The 19,720-nt window shown below is 40.7% G+C and overlaps 1 protein-coding gene across 1 annotated transcript in view; it reads right to left on the bottom strand.

The window, feature by feature from the left end:
* cfap99 (cilia and flagella associated protein 99) overlaps positions 1–19,720 on the bottom strand; it is a 104,028-nt gene that overhangs the window by 27,813 nt on the left and 56,495 nt on the right. The window contains exon 7 of the mRNA XM_060847287.1: positions 5,860–5,928. Within this exon, the coding sequence (XP_060703270.1) occupies positions 5,860–5,928 (69 nt within the window). The remainder of the gene's footprint in view (positions 1–5,859; positions 5,929–19,720) is intronic.

Below are 19,720 nucleotides of genomic sequence, written 5' to 3'. Positions count from 1 at the left end.
GTCTGCATGGGTCCCACAGTCCAACCATGTGCAGATTAGGTGGATTGGCCATGCTAAACTGCCCATACTGTCCAGGGATATGCAGGGTAGGTAGATTGGCCTTGGGAAAATGCAAGATTTCAGGGATAGGGTGGAAGGTGGGGTTTGGTCTGGATGGAATCACGTTTGGAGGGTCAGTGTGGAATTGATGGACTGAATGGTCTGCTTCCACACTAGAGGGGTTCTTTGATATCTCTTGAGTCAAAAGCTCATGAGTTCAAGTCCCACTCTAAAGGCTTGAGAACATAATCTAGTCTGACACAGCAGGAAAGAATTGAAGGAGCACTAATCTTTGGATGACATGTTGAACTGAGGCTCTGTTTGCCCTTCAGGGGGATGGTAAAAATCTCAATGCACTTTGCAAAGTAACCTGTCTAAAATTTATTGCCAAGAGCAATCAAACAGAGTGCTTGATTGTTGCACTTCCCTGCGTAACAGTAACTGCACATCAGAAGTAAATCATTGACTGTGAAGTGTTCTGAAGTGTTGTGAAAGCTATTATATAAACACCAATTCATTCTTGGCCTGGCTGCCAGGCAAGTCATCATCCAAACTGATATTCCTTTCGAGGTCCTTCCACCTGGACAGGCACTGAACAGTCACACTACAACTTCAAACAGTAGAACAAAGACCGAGACCCTGCTAAGTGTGGACTCGTTTGTGCAAAAAGATTATAGACCCATACTATATGTTTGGACCACCAAATGTGCTCGTGCACCACAGCATCGGAATTTGTTTCTAATTTGTTCAATTTTTAAATGGTTCAATTGTAATTGTTCAATTCTTAAATTAACATTTAAACCATCCCTGTTTTTATTTATTTTTCTCATATTTTTGGTTTGGAACTTGGAGCTGAATTTGAAAGTTAAACTTTGGACTTTGAGCAGTAGCTTGTTTTAAAACCAAACTGATATATGTTTATGGGAACTGGCTTGGAAAGTTAGTTGCAAGTTGTTTATAATTCTAAGAACACTGCAGAAGTTTTGGCACCTGAGATATATTATGTTCAAGGACCAGCAGCTGCTTAAAAGGGTCAAAGGCCTGTCAGCCGAACAGAGAGAATGTTGGAAACAAAAAGAAATATGAAAGATTGAACTGGTTTTGATTGTCTTTTTTTCTTGGCAGAAAGTTGTGTGGCTGTGAAAACTGCTGGAAATGTTTTGGTTGCTCTCTTGAATTCCTCCAGTTATCAAATTTTTAAAAGTTCTGAGGAAAGCACTGCAGTCTGTGTAACATAAGTAAAAGTCTCCACAGTCTGTGGAATCCATTTGCATTGACCTGTCACTTTAGAATCAAGTCCCACATACCTGTAAACAACTCATTATCCAAGGAATGCATGAAGGCTTAGCAACTATCATTTATAGAATCATAGAATCCCTGCAGTATGTCAGCAGGCCATTTGGCCCATTGTGTCCACAGTACCCATCCAAAGGACATCCCAGACCCACCCACCTACCCTAGCCCTGTAACCCTGCATTTCCCATAGATAATCCATCTTGCCTGCACATCCCTGGACAATTTAGCATGACCAATCCACCTAACCTAATTTGAAACTGTTTAAGTGAACTAGCAGTCATGACTTTTTAAATTTTTATTTTATTTCATCCCTTTAGAGTGTGTGTGTGTGTGCGTGTGCGTGTGCGTGCACATGTCTGTGTATCTTTGTGAGTATGGGGATTTATGATCAAAGAAGATTGGGTTTAAATTGTAGACATTAATTTGAATGGGGGCATCAGTTAGATCAGTTGGTTGGATCGTTGGTGAGTGAAGGCAACAGCGTGGGTTCAATTTCCACTTCAGCTGAGGTTACAATCAAGGATTCTCCTTCTCAAACTTTTTCCTTCCCTGAGTATGATGACCTTTGGTTAAAACCATCACCAAAACCTTCACTAGTCATCTCTCTCTCTCTATTGAGACAGCAGCCCTCTTGTTTGGTAAGATAATGGGACTTTAATTAGAATACTTTGTTGTTTAACTTTGCTCTGTTAATGCTACAGTATTAATAATATGTTGTTAATTTTTGTTTAAGCTATAAATTTGTTATCTTATATCTGTTATTCATTAAATCTGGTTAGGAACAATTGGGACAATTTTGAGGGTCACTGAATATTTTAATTTCACAGTTGGTGTTATCTAGTGTTAGTAAGTCTGGTTTGTTCTAGCTTACCATCTCTGTGTTGTAACAAATTATAAGAAATTATAAGTAAACATATCTGTGTAAATCAGTGAGCAGCATTTCACTGGACACTGCTCATTCCCTCTTTTGTGTAATTCGAGGAAATCTTTTTGCAATTGTTTTCAGGCTGCTCTGCTGACGTGAATTTGACTGTTGGTTTTGGGCAGTGATTGAAATTAGAAAAGTAAAGTATTCATGTTCATGAAAAGCATTAAAATGACCTTGTTTGCAATTTGGGTTTATAACAGTTTTCAAAGTCTGTTGCACTATCACTTTACTGGGGCTGCTGTCCATTTCATTAAGACTGGGTTCTCAGCGGTCCCAGTTTGAGGTCTTACTGTCTAGTTTACATCTTTTGCAGAACATTGAAGTTGCATTCATCAGTGTCCAAAATTACTACGTAACTATTGTTTTTAATCATCTTCCTTGGCTTCTTTTCCAAATTCGAATATTGTTGACCATGCCAGCATCCTCCAATGTCTGTAGTAGTAATTGAAAGGAGTTTCTCAAAGTGGAGAAAGGTGACCAGTGGTGTTCCACAAGGATCAGTATTGGTGCCACTGTTGTTTGTATTATACATAAATGATCTGGAAGAGGGCACTGTTGGTATGATCAGCAAGTTTGCAGATGACACAAAGATTGGTGGAGTAGCAGAAAGCCTAAGGGACTGTCAGAGAATACAGGAGGATATAGATAGACTGGAGAGTTGGACTGAAAAGTGGCAGATGGTTTTCAATCCATACAAATCCATACCTTTAGGCAAGACTAATTCTAGAGCGAATTATACAATGAATGGAACAGCCTTGGGAAAAGTTGATGGGCAGAGAAATCTGGGAGTGCAGGTCCATTGTACCCTGAAGGTTGCTGCACAGGTGGATAGAGTGGTCAAGAAGGCATATGGTACGCTTGCCTTCATTGGACGGGGTATTGAGTATAAAAGCTGGCAAGTCATGTTAAAATTGTACAAGACATTGGTTCTACTGCATTTAGAATACTGTGTACTATTCTGGTTGCCACATTACCAAAAGGATGTGGACGCTTTGGAGAGGATTTACGAGGATGTTGCCGGAATGGAAGGTGCTAGCTATGAAGAGAGGTTGAGTAGGTTAGGCTTATTTTCACTAGAAAAAAGGAGATTGAGGGGGGACCTGTTTGAGGTTTACAAAATCATGAAGGGTATAGATGGGGCGGATAGACACAAGCTTTTTCCCAGGGCGAAGGATTCAACAACGAGAGGTCATGCTTTCAAGGTGAGAGGTGGAAAGTTTAAGGGGGATATACGCAACAAGTACTTCACACAGAGGGTGGTGGGCGTTTGGAGCACGTTGCCAGCAGAGGTGGTAGAGGCAGGCACAGTAGATTCATTTAAGGTGCGTCTGGACAGATGCATGAGTAGGTGGAGAGCAGAGGGATACAAATACTTAGGAATTGACCGACAAGTTTAGAAAGTACATTTGGATCAGCTCAGGCTTGGAGGACCAAAGGGCCTGTTCCTGGGTTGTAAATTTTCTTTGTTCTTTGTTCTTTGTCTCCTCCTCTTTTGTCTGCTGACAAAGCCTTCTTTACAACCATTAGCAAACTTTGACTGTGGCTCTAATAATCACCAGTGCAACCACTTCAGGTTGAGTAAAGAAATGGGGAACCTTCATACTATGACTCTAAACTCAGTTATCTCCATAACCACTCCATAAACAACAAAAAGTTGAGTCTTTGAACAGACAGTCAACACCAAATGTAACAAGAAAAAGGAGGAGCTCCTTCTGATAAGAAGGAAAGTTACAGACATGAGGGCTCCAGAAATGTGGTTAATATTGGGGTTGAAAGAATCTAAAGTATCAATAATGACACACCACAAACATGAAAGAGAGAAAATTGTGTAAAATCATGTACTCCATGATTCTTTAGCAGCAGAACATTGAAGAACCACACTGTGCAAGGATCGAAACCTGGATGCATCCAGAGACAAATGCTGTTGGTTGGAATCATAGTTGAATTCTGCCATTAATTGGTTAATAGCTAATTTGGGTTGTGAGGCTTATGTGTTTACTTGAGGGGTTTTATTTTGGTTCTTACATACAATCTTTAAGTAATTGTTTCAGTATTTGATTGTCTGTGAGATACATTAATAAGTAGTCTAATTAAAGGTAGTCTGTGGTAATTTAACCACAAGAGGGTATACTGAAGACCCAGCCAGAATACAATCTGTGACCTTGCCATCCTCCGAGTGTTATTCAACATGGAGTAGCATTGACTCATCAGCCAAGGGATGTTGGTTGGTCGGAGGAGGAGGGGGTCCTTGCCCATGGTTGACCTGGTGCCATGAGATAACACGATGTCCAGAGCCAATATTGAGGACTCCCATGGAAACTTCTTCCTGGTTGTATCTACCACTGTGCTGCTACTCTGCTGTCCTACCAATGGGACAGGACATATCGAGGGATGGTGGTATCTGGGATATAACAATACACACAGAGTCATAATGTATAGACAACATCAGGGTGTCGCTTGACTCATCTGTGAGACAGCTCTCCCAATTTTGGCACGAGCCCCCAAATGTTGATAAGGAGGATTTTGTAGGAATGACAGGGCTATTTTTCAAGTTGTTGTTTCTGGTGCCTGGGCAATACCAGATAGTCTGTCCGATTTCATTTCTTTGTTGAGACTGCTCTGTGTGATAGTTCCCATTCTAACTGTTCAGATCCCAGTTGATGGTAATACTGGCAAGTCATGTCAGAGTGAAACATGTGTTGGTAGATCTTTAAATTTCATTTTTTTTTAGTTGGTACTTTGATTGTTAGTGATGGACATAACTCAGGAGGATGCAAAGATTCTTTGACAAAAGTGCACAAATTTATGATACAAAAAAGAAGAAAACAAGTTATATCTACATAACTGTTTAGAAAGGTCTTAAACCAAACAGTAAAACAAAGTTTCAACCTATTTTAAAACACTGTCCTTCACAGATACTCCAAGAGAAACATACTCCTATCTTAACTATAACTTCTCACTTAAATGCCTTTTCTCATTCTCCTCCTCAGCCTAAGAGAGTTTTATGACTTATTTTCAATAATTCAAAATTCTGACAACTTAAGAACTTTCACTGTCACACTTGGAGGCTTCACAAACTGAAAGGTGACTGGTCATCCTGAATTAAAAACTTCATTCTCCCGCTCGGGGGAAACTGTTCTCTCTTCTGAACTGAACACTTAATTCTTGTGAACTGAAGTTAAAGGCTGAATTACTGGCCTCTGGTCTGTTTGCTCTGTTTTCCACAAATGCAGCAACGTAAATATTCCATCCATTTACTTCATAGGTGTCCTGCTAGACACTTGACTGAATCAGACTCCTTCTGTGAATGTTTTATGTCACCGTTCCAACTAATTTTCTGACCATTATTTCCTTTTAAAAAAAACAATTATTTTCAGAGAACAGACCAAAATTTATCTGTTTTAAAAAGAAAACAAACTTTCAAGGATAATAATATATTAAAATTTCTCAGACTGTTTCTTTTTCTTGCTTCTTGATACTTATTTTCTTTCTCCTCTTCAATATATAACACATTTAGGTGTTCCCAAATAAAAGTGAAATACAGATGCACTTGTTCCACATACACTTTGCAAATTATGAGTCAAATATATACATACCCTTTTATGTTCGGTTTCATGTACCATGGCACACCGGAATGCATCAATGTTGGATTCCATGAGATGCTCCTATGAAAACAGAATATGTAGTTTGAGTCATATCAATGATAGATCTTTGTAAACTCCATTCCCATCGCTGTCTTTTCTGTTTGTTACTGATGAGAGGTTCAACTTAAAAAGTGGACAAAATGCATCAAAATTAACAACTGATTCACCTGCCAGCTTGAAGCACTCACCATTAAGGGGTGGTAGGTATAGGACAGATGTTAGGGGTAGATTCTTTACGCAGCGGGTTATGAGTTCATGGAATGCCCTGCCAGTAGCAGTGGTGAACGCTCCCTCTTTATGGTCATTTAAGCAGGCATTGGATAGGCATATGGAAGTTATTGGGCTAGTGTAGGTTAGGTAGGATTTGGTCGGCGCAACATCGAGGGCCGAAGGGCCTGTACTGCGCTGTATTTTTCTATGTTCTATGTTCTATATACAATGCCTGGAAATTATTTAACTCCAACATTTTTCCTTTCCAACCTTGTAGCTTTATATTTTGGCAATTATTCCTTTCTTATTAATTTTTATGACATTTTTATGATTCCTCACTAAGATAGGGAAGATATGGAATGGAAATGGTGGCATAGTGCGAATGCCCCTAAATTACTAAAACAAGCGATTCAGGCTATTCTGCTGGAAACATGGGTTCATATCCCAACACAGCAATTGAAAGTTGGCCAAACAACCACCATGTAACCACTAATGGTTGTAAAAGCCCATCTGGCTCATTAATGTCCTTTAGTGAAGGACGGCATGGTGGCACAGTGGTTAGCACTGCTGCCTCACAGCGCCAGAGACCCGGGTTCATTTTTCCCGCCTCAGGCGACTAACTGGTGGAGTATGCACATTCTCCCCGTATCTGCATGGATTTCCTCCCACAGTCCAAAGATGTGCAGGTTAGGTGAATTGGCCATGCTAAATTGCCCGTAGTGTTAGGTGAAGGGGTAAATGTAGAGGTACGGGTGGGTTGCGCTTCGACGGGTCGGCGTGGACTTGTTGGCCGAAGGGCCTGTTTCCACACTGTAAGTAATCTAATCTGCCATTCTTACTTGGCCTAGCTTACATGTAACACCAGACTGACTGCAATGCCATTAACTCTTAACTGCCCTCTGGGCAATTAGGGATGGGCAATAAATGCTAGTCTAGTTAGTGATGCCCAAATTCCATGAACAATTTTAAAAAAGACAGAAAGGAGGAGGGGTAACAGTGTTCAAGACAGATGCCCTTAAGGGGTCAAGGACAGAATTCATTTGGTTACAGTTAAGTAACAATCGATGTAGCATTATGCTGGGTGAAATTCCTGGAGTTCCATCCCAAACTGCAGCATAGGTTTCTAAACGGACTGCAGCAACTCAAGAAAGTAGCTCACCACCATTTTCTTGAGGGGAAGTAGGAATGAGCAATAAATCTGGCCCAGCAAGCAACACCCACATTCCATGAGTGAATTTCTTTATTTAAAAGTGCTTCTTGTGTGACAATTGGTAAGAAAGATAACAAACCAAATTTCCAAGGAAAGTACAGATGTCTTTGAGTTATAAAGGGGAATTTTAATTATCCTAACTTAGACTGGGATTGTAATCATGTGAAGGGTAGAGGGGAGAAGGATTTCTTGAATGAATTCAGGAGAATGTTCGACATCAATAAACTTATAACCCAATGTAGATGGAAGTCTTGTTGGATCTGGTTCCTGGGAATAAGATCAAGTGGGTTATAAATTAATGGACACTGAAAGCTGTTTCATAACATTTAGGCTGACCATGGAAAAGTACATTGCGCAATGCAGAACAAAAATGACAGGGGGAGGGTAAACATTAACAGATGAGACAAAAGAAAAATATTGAAGATGCTAAAAATCTGAAATGAAATTAAACATTATGAAAATTCAGCAGCATTTGTGGAGAGGAACAGATTTAATGTTTCAGGTTGAATGACCCTTAATCAGAACTCAATGGAATGAGAACTGATCTAGTCAAGATAAATTGAAATGAAAGATTGGTAGGTCAAACTGTAATTGAACAAAGGACAGTCATTTGGGCACAATCCAGGCACATGCACAGGAGGTAGAAAGAGATCAAAAAGTGGGCTTTCTGGATGTGAAAAGAGATTGAGATGAAACAGAGGAAGAGGGTGTCTGGAATAAGTATTCTGTATATAAACAGTGAGAGGATGGTTAAAAAAAAAGTGGGGTCTACTAAGGACCTAAAACAGGACTTAAATAGAGGGCATTTATGGTTCTACCAAGTTAGAAGCTGCTTTCAGTTAGGTAATTGAGACTCAGATGGACTAATGATGGGAGAGATATTATACAGGCTGAGTTCAGAAGAAGAGCCATATTGGACTCAAACATTAATTCTGTTCCTCTCTCCACAGATACTACCAAACATGCCAAGTTTCTTCAGCACTTAATGTTTTTATTCAACAGGCTATCTGTACTCAAAGTTGATAAAGTCACTGGGACTGCATGGGATTCATCCAGGATCTAACAAAAGAAAAAAATTGGTGAGTCACTGATCGTGACCTTCCAGTCCCCAATAAATATAGCAGTAGGGCAAGACAGCTGGAAAATTGCAAATATTACTTCTTGTTCAAATCAAAGGTATAAAGATAGGCCCAGCAACTAGTCAGTTTAACCTGAGTTATGGGGAAACTTTAAGGAATGACATTAACAGTTACTTGGTCAAATGTGGATTAATTAAATAAAGCTATTGTAGGTTTGTTAAAGGCAAACTAATTTGGATGAATTTCTTAACAGTGTGGATTTTTGAGCTCAGTGTCATTACTTCCAAAAAGCATTTGACAAAGTGTCACATAATAGGATTGTCAGTAAAATTCGAGTTTATGAAATGGATATGAAGTAAAACGTAAGGTTGCTATTGTCTTTCCAGAATGTAAGGCTACTCTTTCATTAGAGAGAGATTCCTGGGGGGTGATTTAACTTGAGAATCACCATGCCTCAGGCAAGGGGAGAGGTTGAAAGGAAAGTACTCCATGGTATGCTCAGCCTGTTGGCATTACTCTCCATTGCAAACCAGCCATCCAGCCAACTGAGCTCAGTAGAGAGCTGTGAACGTTATTTTTATTCAGATTGGGGGAAGGTGGCCAGTGTTTAGACTCCTGCCTTTGTTGATATGCATTTATCACCTTTGTTGAGCACAACAATGTTTCAAAATGGGAACTGTGGAAAGGAGAATGGTAAACATCAATAGGGATTGTCAGGCTAGTGGAAGAGACAGACAAGTGGCAGATGAAATTTAATATGTAAGTCACAGAGTCATGCAGAATAGAAACAAGTTCTTCAGCCCACCATGTCTATGCGACCAGAAAAACACCATTATAAATTAATCCCATTTATCTGCACTTGGTCAATAGACTACTATACCTGGCATTTTCAATGCTCATCCAGATATATCTTAAATGTTGCCAGAGTATCTCCCTCTCAGACAGTGCATTCCATACCTTTACCACCCATTGTGCAAAAAATAAATTCCTGCTCAGATCTTCTCTAAACCACTTATTTATCACATTAGGGAAAAGATTCTCACAATCTATTCTGTCTATGTGCAAATGCTCCCCTTATCAGACATCCTAAAATACATCACCTCATCCTTATCAGTGTAAAATTCCATTTGTCATTGCTCTGACCAGCTGATCAATTTCAGACTGTAGCTTGAAACCATCCTCGTCACCGTAAAATTTTTTTGTGTTACTAATATACCTCCTACATTCACATCCAGGTCATTAATGTACATAACAAACAGCAAAGGTCCCAGCACACCACTGGTTACGGGCTGCCAATCACAAAAACAATACTCCACCATCACCTTTCGCCTCCTACTGGAAAGTCAATTTTGGATCCAGCTTTCTAACTGGCCTTGGATCCCATGTGCTCTTACTTTTTAGATCAGCCTTCTATGTGGGACCTTATCAAAGGCTCTACTGAAATCTACATAAATCACATCAACAGCATGCCCTCACCAATATATTTAGTCACTTTTTTAAAAAAACAACAGAGGTGTAGAGGGGACAGTGAATCCTGCAGCATGGAGCAGACAGCTAGCTCAGCTACTCTAGATGACAGGAGAAAGTGAGGACTGCAGATGCTGGAGATCAGAGCTGAAAATGTGTTGCTGGAAAGGCTCCTGAAGAAGGGCTCATGCCCGAAACGTCGATTCTCCTGCTCCTTGGATACTGCCTGACCTGCTGCGCTTTTCCAGCAACACATTTTCTACTCTAGATGACAGCACCAGCACCAGCACAGTAGGCCTGTTCACTCCAGGCCAGTCATATTCTTTATTTTTAATCTTTCTCTCCTTTTCATCTTTTTCTTCTTCTTTTTTTTGTCATCTTCTTGATGATGTGGGGAGGCCGGAGCAGTGTCAGTGGTGACTGGAGCAGGGATTCCTGGAATTGGCGGTGAGACATTGGCTGCAGCGATAGCAGAGCAGGGACCTCACAGAGACCTTGCCGAAGTCTTGGAGCCATGTTTGAGACCTTGGCCTATTTAAGTATTTTCTCTTTATTCATTTGTATCTGAAAATGATGCTGGATTCTGTTGACAGAATATCTCCCTAGAGATATGTGACAATAAATCAGTCGTTCATTCACTCATTCAATTCAATTAAATTAGTCAAATGGGAATTGCCCCCAACAAATCCATACTAACTGTCCCTGATCAATCCCTGCTTTTCCAAGTATTGATTAATCCAGTCTCTCAGAAACTTTTCCAACAATTTCCTGACCACTAACATCAGACTAATTACTTGGCCTATCCTTGCTGCCCTTCTTGAACAAAGGAACCACATTAGCTAACCATCAATAACCTAGCACTTCACCTGTGGCCATCAAAATACAAAATATATCTGCCAGAACCAGAGCAGTCTCCTCCCTTGCATCCCATAGCAGCCTGGTATACATCTCATCACAACCTGGGATTTATGCACTTTTATGTCTGCGAAACCATCTGACGCCTCCTCCTTATTAATCCTAACATGTTCTAGAACCTCACCATCCCAACTGAATCCCCAACTACAATGTCTTTTTCCTCTGAATACAGATGAGAAATATTCATTTAAGGCCTCATACACATCCTTTGGCTCCACGCACGGATTGCCCCTTTGGCCTCACTCTTTCCTCTTACTGTTAATATATTAATGTTATCTACCAAAGTTACATCATTGTCCTTCTTTGCCTCCAAATCACAATCATAAGGGGTCTGGACAAAGCAGATTGGGAGAAACTGTTCTATTTGGTGGAAGGATCCAAAACCAAAAGATATGACTTTAAAATGATTGACAGAAGAAACAATGGAAATGTGAGATAAAAAAAATCCTTTATGTAGACAGTTAGGACCTTAAATGCACTTTGTAAAAGGCAGAGTCAATACAGGCCATCAAATTGAAAAAGAAAAATTATCTGATGGAAAAAAGTGTAGGACCAAAGGAAAAAGTTGGAAATGTGGGACTTGGTGAGGTGCTTTTTATACAGACCCAGCACAGACACAATAGGACACATGGCTTCGTTCTGTGAAGTACCTATTCAATGATTCTATATACCTTCTAATCAACCTGTTTAGAGATATTATTACACATCCCTGGAGTAGGTGGGACTTGAACTTTGGATTATCCTTTCCTGCAGGTTAGAAACTTCTGACACCTTGAGAGTTTTTGATGGCAGGCCAGCTTCCTCCACTGTCTGATATCAAATCCTGGTAGTATCGCCTCATCCCTTATAAGAACAAGCATTTTAAAAATATTTTAAATATATGAGGGTTTAAGCTCGACAAGCCAAGCAAATGAATTAGGCTCAGGAAATTCTGCATGGGTTCCTATATATTATTCAAGAAGGAAGTGTTTGGATGTGGGCATCAGGGGAATGGAGGATTAGGGTCGGCTATCAATTCTTATCGATGCAGTTATTTATAATCTCTTCTCAACATTATCCTTAAAGATCATTTACAAACGATGTCTTTATAATTTGGAGATGCCGGTGTTGGACTAGGGTGTACAAAGTTAAAAATCACACAACACCAGGTTATAGTCTAACAGGTTTAATTGGAAACACACTAGCTTTCGGAGAGTCACACCTTCATCAAGTGGCAGTGGAGGCCTCAATCCTAACACAGAATTTATAGCAAAAATTTACAGTGTGATGTAACTGAAATTATACATTGAAAAATTGATTGTCTGTTAAGCCTTTCATCTGTTAGAATACCGTAATAATTTCACTTCTTTCATGTGTAAATCACAAAACCTTTTTTTAAAAAGTTGCATTCTCGGGTAAGCTGTTAACAATGGTGATAGCTAGACAATATGTTGAAGACGTTGGCCCCCTGTGTTCTCTGTCTATACCATGATGTTTAGATTGATTCTAATCTAAAAAGTGAGATAACGGAGTTTTACATGAATTCATGCAGTTTTTGAGCTCAGAGTTCTACATGAATGCATGCAGTTTTGAGCAAAGTACAATGTAACCCTGCAAGTACAAATTCATCACACAAAATATATGTGTGCATGTGGGTCTTTATCTGTGAATGTGTGTGTCTGTCTGGGGTGGGGTTTGTGAGTGTGAGAAAGTGAATGTGTGTGTGTGTGTGTGTGTGTGTGTAGGTGTAGGAGTATCTGTATGTGTGTGTATAGTGCAATGGTGGTCACCTGTAATGTGACATGAACCCAAGCTCCCGGTTGAGGCCCTCCCTATGGGAAACTTAGCTATCAGCCTCTGCTCGGCCACTTTTCTCTGCTGCCTGTCCCAAAGTCCACCTTGGAGGATGGTCACCCGAAAGTCCGAGGCTGAATGTCCTGGACCACTGAAGTGTTCCCCAACTGGGAGGGAACACTCCTGTCTGTTGATTGTTGTGCGGTGCACATTCATCCGTTGTCGTAGCCTTTGTTCGGTTTCCCCAATGTACCATGCCTCCTGGCATCCTTGCCTGCGACGTATAAGATAGACAATGCTGGCTGAGTCACATGAGTACCTGCCATGTACAAGGTGGGAGGTGTCCACACGCGTAATAGTGGTATCTATGTACACACTCTGACATGTCTTGCAGCGCCTACCGTGACAGGGTTGTATGGAGTTGTCCTGAGAGCCGGGCAGCTTGCTAAAAACAACGATCTGTTTGAGGTTTGGCGGTTGTTTAAAGGCAAGTAGTGGAGGTGTGGGGAAGGTCTTGGTCAGGTGCTCATCCTCATTGATAATGTGTTGCAGGTCATGAAGAACATGGCATAATTTTTCAGCTCCTGGGAAATACTGGACAACAAAGGGTAACCTGTCGGTTGCAGCATGTGTTTGTCTCCTGAGGAGGGAACTGGTGGTTGATGAGTTGGGCATTATACCGCATTCTTGTGAGGGCATCCCTGAGTACTTCCAGGTGTCCGTCACATTACTCCTCATCTGAGTAGATCCGGTGAACTGTAGGGCTTGTCCATAGGGGATGGCTGTTTGAATATGTTTTGGGTGGAAGCTGGAGAAGTGTAGCATTGTGAGGTTGTCTGTGGGTTTGCAGTAGAGGAAAAGAAATGTTGTCAATGTACCTGGCGTACAATGTTGGTTGGAGATCCTGCATAGAGAAGAAGTCTTGTTTGAACCTGTGCATAAAAATGTTGGCATATTGGGGTGCAAAGTTGGTCCCCATAGCTATTCCGTGTGTCTGGATGAGGAACTGGTTGTCAAAGGTGAAGACATTGTGATCAAGGATAAAGCGGATGAGTTGTAGGATGGTGTTTGGAGACTGGCAGTTGTTGGTGTTGAGTACTGAGGCTGTTGTCGCAATGCTGTCATTGTAGGGAATGCTGGTGTAGAGTGCGAAACATCCATTGTGACGAGGAATGTTCCTGGTTCGACTGGTCCATGGGTGCTGAGTTTTTGTAAGAAATCCGTAGTGACATGACAGAAGCTGGAGATCCCCTGTACAATAGGTTTCAAGATGTCTTCCACATAGCCAGAGAGATTCTCACATAGGGTCCCATTGCCCGACACGATGGAACGTCCTGGTGTGTTGGCTTTGTGTACCTTTGGAAGGTGGTAGAAGTCGCCTACACGAAAGGTATGTGGGATGAGGGTGCATAGGGAACTCTGAAGGACTGGATCCAAAGTTCTGATCAGTGTGTTTAATTCACGGGTGTGTTCTTTGGTCGGATCAGCTGGTAGTTGCCTGTAGTGTTCCTGGTTATTCAGTTGTCGGTACACTTCCTTGCAGTAATCTGTTCTATTCTGAATGACAATGGCTCCTCCTTTATCTACTGGTTTGATGACAATGTTGTGATTGGTTTTGAGAGCCTAGATGGCATTGCATTGTGAACGGGTGATGTTGTGCCCTACCTTGTGGGTACGGCTGATGAATCGGGCATTTATATATTTCCTGACGGTTTGAGCATACATGTCAAGCCTAAGGCAGTGGCCCTCCGGTGGGGTCCAAGTTGACACCTTCTTTGGTCGCTCCTCTACAGATCCCTGTGATAACTGTTCCAGTTCATCAGTGGGCTCAGTGGGATCACTGCCAGCACCTTGAAAGAATTCCCGGAGTCTCATTCGTCTGATGAACTCCGCCGTGTCTGCTGCCAGAACCAACGGGTCCATTTTGGTGGTGGGGCAGAAGTTGAGACCCCTACTCAGGACTTCAATCTCTTCCGGTCGAAGGATGTGGTCTGATAAGTTGTTAATAGACTTCCCCGCAGTGATAATGTTGTCTACTGTGGTTCCAAGCTGGGCTTTGCTAGTACTGGTGAGAATGCCAAGCTTCTCCAGATTTTTCTTACAGACACACACACTCCCACACCTACACATGCACCCTCTCACAGACTTAAGACACTCTGCACTCACGATACACACACACACATACACTTTCTCACACTCACAACCCCCAAACCTGACAGACACACACACGCATACACATGCAGACAAAGATCCACATGCACACATATATTTTGTACTTACAGGGTTACATTATACTTTGCTCAAAACCTGCATGCATTCATGTAAAATTCCGTTATCTCACTTTTTAGATTAGAATCAATCTAAACATCATGGCATAGACAGAGAACACAGGGGCCAACACCTTCAACATATTGTCTAGCTATCACCATTGTTAACAGCTAACCCGAGAATGCAACTTGTTAAAAAAAGGTTTTGTATGTGGAATGACATTTGGGAAAATGCTAGAAGAATTACTATCTGTAACAGAACTCAGGCTATCCAACTAAAGATACTTCATAGGGCCCATATAGCACTGGCTCGACTGGCAAAATTTAAGGCAGGAGCATCTCCAATGTGTCCCAAATGCAAAATAGAGGTGGGTACTCTTGTACATTGTCTGTGGACTTGTCAGAAAATCCGCAGATACTGGACTAAAGTAGCAAGTACCCTGACAGAAATTTTAGGAACGGAAATTAGGGTGGACCCTGTATCTCTCCTTTTGGGCTTTTCGAACCTCTCATCTCTGGATATGCACGGGAAGAGACTATTTTCTATTCTCTCTTTCTGTGCAAGGAAAAATATTTTGGTGAACTGGGTGGCTGAGGGCCCCCCTGGACTTTCAAATTGGCACAGATTAATTATGGAATATATCCCCCTTGACTTCCTCACAAATATGGTGCACTGAAAGACTGAATTATTTTATAAAATATGGCAGCCCTTTTTGAATTATATAAATGCAGATATTTCGGCCATCCTAACAAGGGCTTTTATTTAGTGAAGATTTCAGACCGGGCTGCTCCGGGGCCCCTTGGGAGAGGAATCCTGCGCGAATACGGGTTTTATTATATTTGATGTTTATACATTCCGAGCATGTAAGAGACTTAGGTATGCACTCTGGTTAGTTAAAGGTTAGATTAGTAGAAAGTTGAGTTTTGTTCTTTTTTGGTTCTCCTTTTTTTTTCTTTTCTCTTTTTTTTTCTCTTTTTCTTCTCTTTGCTAAATTTTGACTATTGTATATATGATTTAATTGTACATCAATGTTTGTATTTGAGAGTTTTGTTTATTTTTGTAAATTTGCAAAAATGTTAAATTTCCAATAAAAATATCTATATTAAAAAAAGGTTTTGTGATTTACACATGAAAGAAGTGAATCTATCACTGTGTTCTAACAGATGAAAGGCTTAACAGACAATCAATTTTTCAATGTATAATTTCAGTTACATCACACTGTACATTTTTGCTATAAATTCTGTGTGTTAAGATTGAGCCCTCCACTACCACCTGATGAAGGAGTGACGCTCTGAAAGCTAGAATGTCTTTGTAGATTGTTAGGTGCTAGTATTACCTCACAGTGAGAAATCAAGGGAGTTAGCTGTTGAATTGTTGAATAGCAAACACAGTAGGAAACCCCTCAAGTACGTTTCCTAATTTGTTACAGGATTTTAGCCTCCAGATTTCATTTCCAAGCCATCCATCAAGGTTAAATTTTCAAAATCATGGAGATAGAGCAGAAAAATGGGATTGACTTGACTGTTCTCCAGAAAGCCACATGAGTGTAACTAACTCCAAGGGATTTTAACAGTCCACTTGTTCAGTTCTTTGGATTCTGCTTGGTGAAGTTTAAATCAATGTTACCCTGACATGATCTCTGTGCTCACTGTTAAATTACCCCCAGTTTAGTCATTTGAAATCCTTATTTTACATTTGAAGAGTAATATATGACTTAAAACCTAGATGGAGTGGACATGGAGAGACTAGGACCTGAGGGCACTGAGGGAAGGGATGACCTTCTAGAAATGAGATGAGGAGGAATATTTTCAGCCAGAAGATGGTGAATCTATGGAACTCATTACCACAGAAGGTTGTGGAGGCCAAGTCACTGAGTTTGTTTAAGCCGGAACTGGATAGGTTCTTGATTAGTAAGTGAATCAAAGATTATAGGGAGAAGGCAGGAGAATGGGGTTGAGAAACATATCAGCCATGATTGAATGGTGGAGCAAACTCAATGGGCTGAATGGCCTAATTCTGCTGCTAGATCTGATGGTTTTCACAGTGAAAGACACCAGTAGTATGTCAGAAGAGTCAGGAGACAGAGGTGGGTGCAGTGGCCATCACTAAGGAGTCAGTGCTGGGGAAGCTGAAAGTTCTGAGGGTGAATAAGTCATCTGAACTGAATGAACAACACCCCAGAGTTCTGAAGAAGATAGCTAAAGGGATTGTGGAGGTATTGGTGCTGATCTCTCAAGAATCACTGGAGTCAGGGAGAGTCCCAGAGGACTGGAAAATGGCCAATGTGTCTAAGAAGGGAGAGGAGCAGAAGGTGGAAAATTAAAGGCCAGTTAGCCTGACCTCAGTTGTTGGTAAGATTTTAATTATTTAGGATGAGATTGTGGAGTACTCAGAAGTCATGCTTGACAAATCTGGTGGAATTCTTTAAGGAGGTAATGAGCATGTGAAGCAAGGACAGCCAGTGGATCTATTTGGATTTCCAGAAGGCCTTTGACAAGGTGCTGTATAGGAGGCTTCTTAATAAGATAAGAGCCCATGGTGTTAGGGTTAAGGCACTGGCATGAGTAGAGAATTGGCTGACTGGTAGAAGGCAGAGGGTGGGGGTTAAAGGGATCTTTGTTTAGGATGGCAGCTGGTGACTTGTGGAGTTCCACAGCAATTAGTGTTGGGACCACAATTATTCACATTCTATATTAACAATCTGGACAAAGGAATTAAGAGCATGTTGAAAAGTTTGCAAATGACAAAAAGATAGGTAGAGGGGCAAATAGTGTTAAAGAAGTGGGGAGGCTGCAGAAGGACTTGGATAGGCTAGGAAGTGGCACTTGGAATACAATGTGGGAAAGTGTCAGGTTATGCACTTTGGTAGGAAGGATAGAGGCATAGACTATTTTCTAAATGGGAAAGGCTTCAGAAAGCAGAACCACAAAAGGACTTGAGAGGTCTAGTTTAGAATTCTCTGAAGGTTAAAATGTAAATTCAGTTGGCAGTTAGGAAGGCAAATGTATTCTAGCCCTCTCAAAATGAGTGCTGACATTACAAGAGCAGAAATGTACTGAAGCTGTATTAGGCTTTGGTCAGATTGCATTTGGAATATTGTGAGTAGTTTTGGGCCCAATATCTAAGGATAGCTGTGATGGCCTTGAGGGGGTCCAGAGGAGGTTTACAGTGTAATCCTGGAATGAAGGCCTTATATGAGGAGTGGTTCAGGATTCTGGGTTTGTTCTTGATGGAGATTGAAATAATGAGGGGAGATCTCATTGTAAGTTACAGAATACTGAAAGGCTGGATGGAGTGGATGTGGAGAAGATATTTCCACTGGGCACCAACTCCAAGTGAAGGAATGACCCTTTAGAACTGAAATGAAAAGGAATTTCTTCAGACAGAGCGTTGTTAATCTATGGAATTCATTGCCACAGAGGGCTGTGAAGGACAAGTCATTGAGTGTAGATTCCATGACAGGGATAGAGAGATTCTTCTTAAGAGGATCAAAGGTTGTGGGTAGAAAGTAGGAGAATGATATTGAGAAACATAAGAGCCATGATTGAATGTTGAACCAGACTCAGTAGGCCAAATGGCTTAATCTCCTCCTATGTTTCATGGTCTTAAAACATCAAATCTATTTCTCTTTCCAGACCTGCTGGGTAATTCCAGCATTTTCCATTGTTTTTTCAAATTTCCAGCATTTACAGTAATTTGCTTTTATTAAAACTGCAAATTGCTCCACTGCCTAACCATTCTCTATCCCAGTCAGCTTTTCATTAATAGTTGTACAAAAAATTGTATAAACACACAAGAATGAGAGAATTGTGAGAAGTAGGAGTGTGACAAACATCAATTAAATCAAACTCGACCAAGGAATCCATGCCATCTGGGGATCAGGAGTGAGTACAAAACTGGCCCAGATAAATCATAAATGCAGAGACGAGTACTGCACAGAAGGATCCTTTCAGGCCATCCACTGATAGGTGAGAAAACAGTAAAAACATTTGCCTGGCCTTGGTGCTTCAACTACTGTCAATTCGTTCTAAACTGTAGACCGATGGCAGTGCAATTTAAGGTTTGATGGAGTATTTGAAGTGAGGTCAAGTAATGTTAAGTGAAAATCCATCAAGTATTACTTAAAGTGGTGTTGCAGAACGGATGGAAAAAGATTACTCTGAGCTCTGCATCTGAATGATAACCAGCACAGACAGTGGTGTGATCACGAACAGTCCTCTGTTGCTTTCTCACAAGACATAGCTGAATATTAACAGGTTCAGGAGTGTCCATTAACATTTCTCCTGTTCTATCCAAAAAACTGCTGTCATTGCATAAATGGTTCAGGAGGTTATAGTACAAATACTGTTCAATGACTGTCAGTTAACACGAACTGCAGACCTTGTGTGGGAAGAAGAGGTGAATAAAACTGCAAGCAAAAAAATCAGCTGCTATTTTGGTTTGGAATGGTGATAATATTAGGTCTTGTGCAAAGTTTGCTTTTACTATATATCAAATTAATATAATAATTAGTACAAATAAACATTAGCATCAAAATTTCAATGATCTTGAGTCAATTGAGATCATATTTTCTCCTGTAAAAGAAATGTATGAAAACTAGGTTGAGGCAGAGTCTGAATGTTCTGTTTCTATTCCTGCAGCATGCAATCTCCAAGTACACCAGTAACTTTGTTAGAAATATTCACATAATCATGGTCAACCATGACTAAGTTACTCATAATTTTTCTTGTCAAGCAGTTTGAATGTTAGAATTAATAAAGAGAAAGGCACAACAGAATATCAGAATGTAAGTGCCAACAAATGATTATTTGCATCTTTTCATGTCTAAAAAATATTCAAAAAGGGTGTGACATAAGTGCAATGAGGCGTTTGAGGGAAAGGGAGAGGGGAT

This window comes from Hemiscyllium ocellatum, chromosome 2 (genome assembly GCF_020745735.1).
Source record: "Hemiscyllium ocellatum isolate sHemOce1 chromosome 2, sHemOce1.pat.X.cur, whole genome shotgun sequence".
NCBI classification, from domain to species: domain Eukaryota; kingdom Metazoa; phylum Chordata; class Chondrichthyes; order Orectolobiformes; family Hemiscylliidae; genus Hemiscyllium; species Hemiscyllium ocellatum.
The sequence above is the reverse complement of the archived record's forward strand: the minus strand, read 5'-3'. Positions and strand labels throughout refer to the sequence as shown.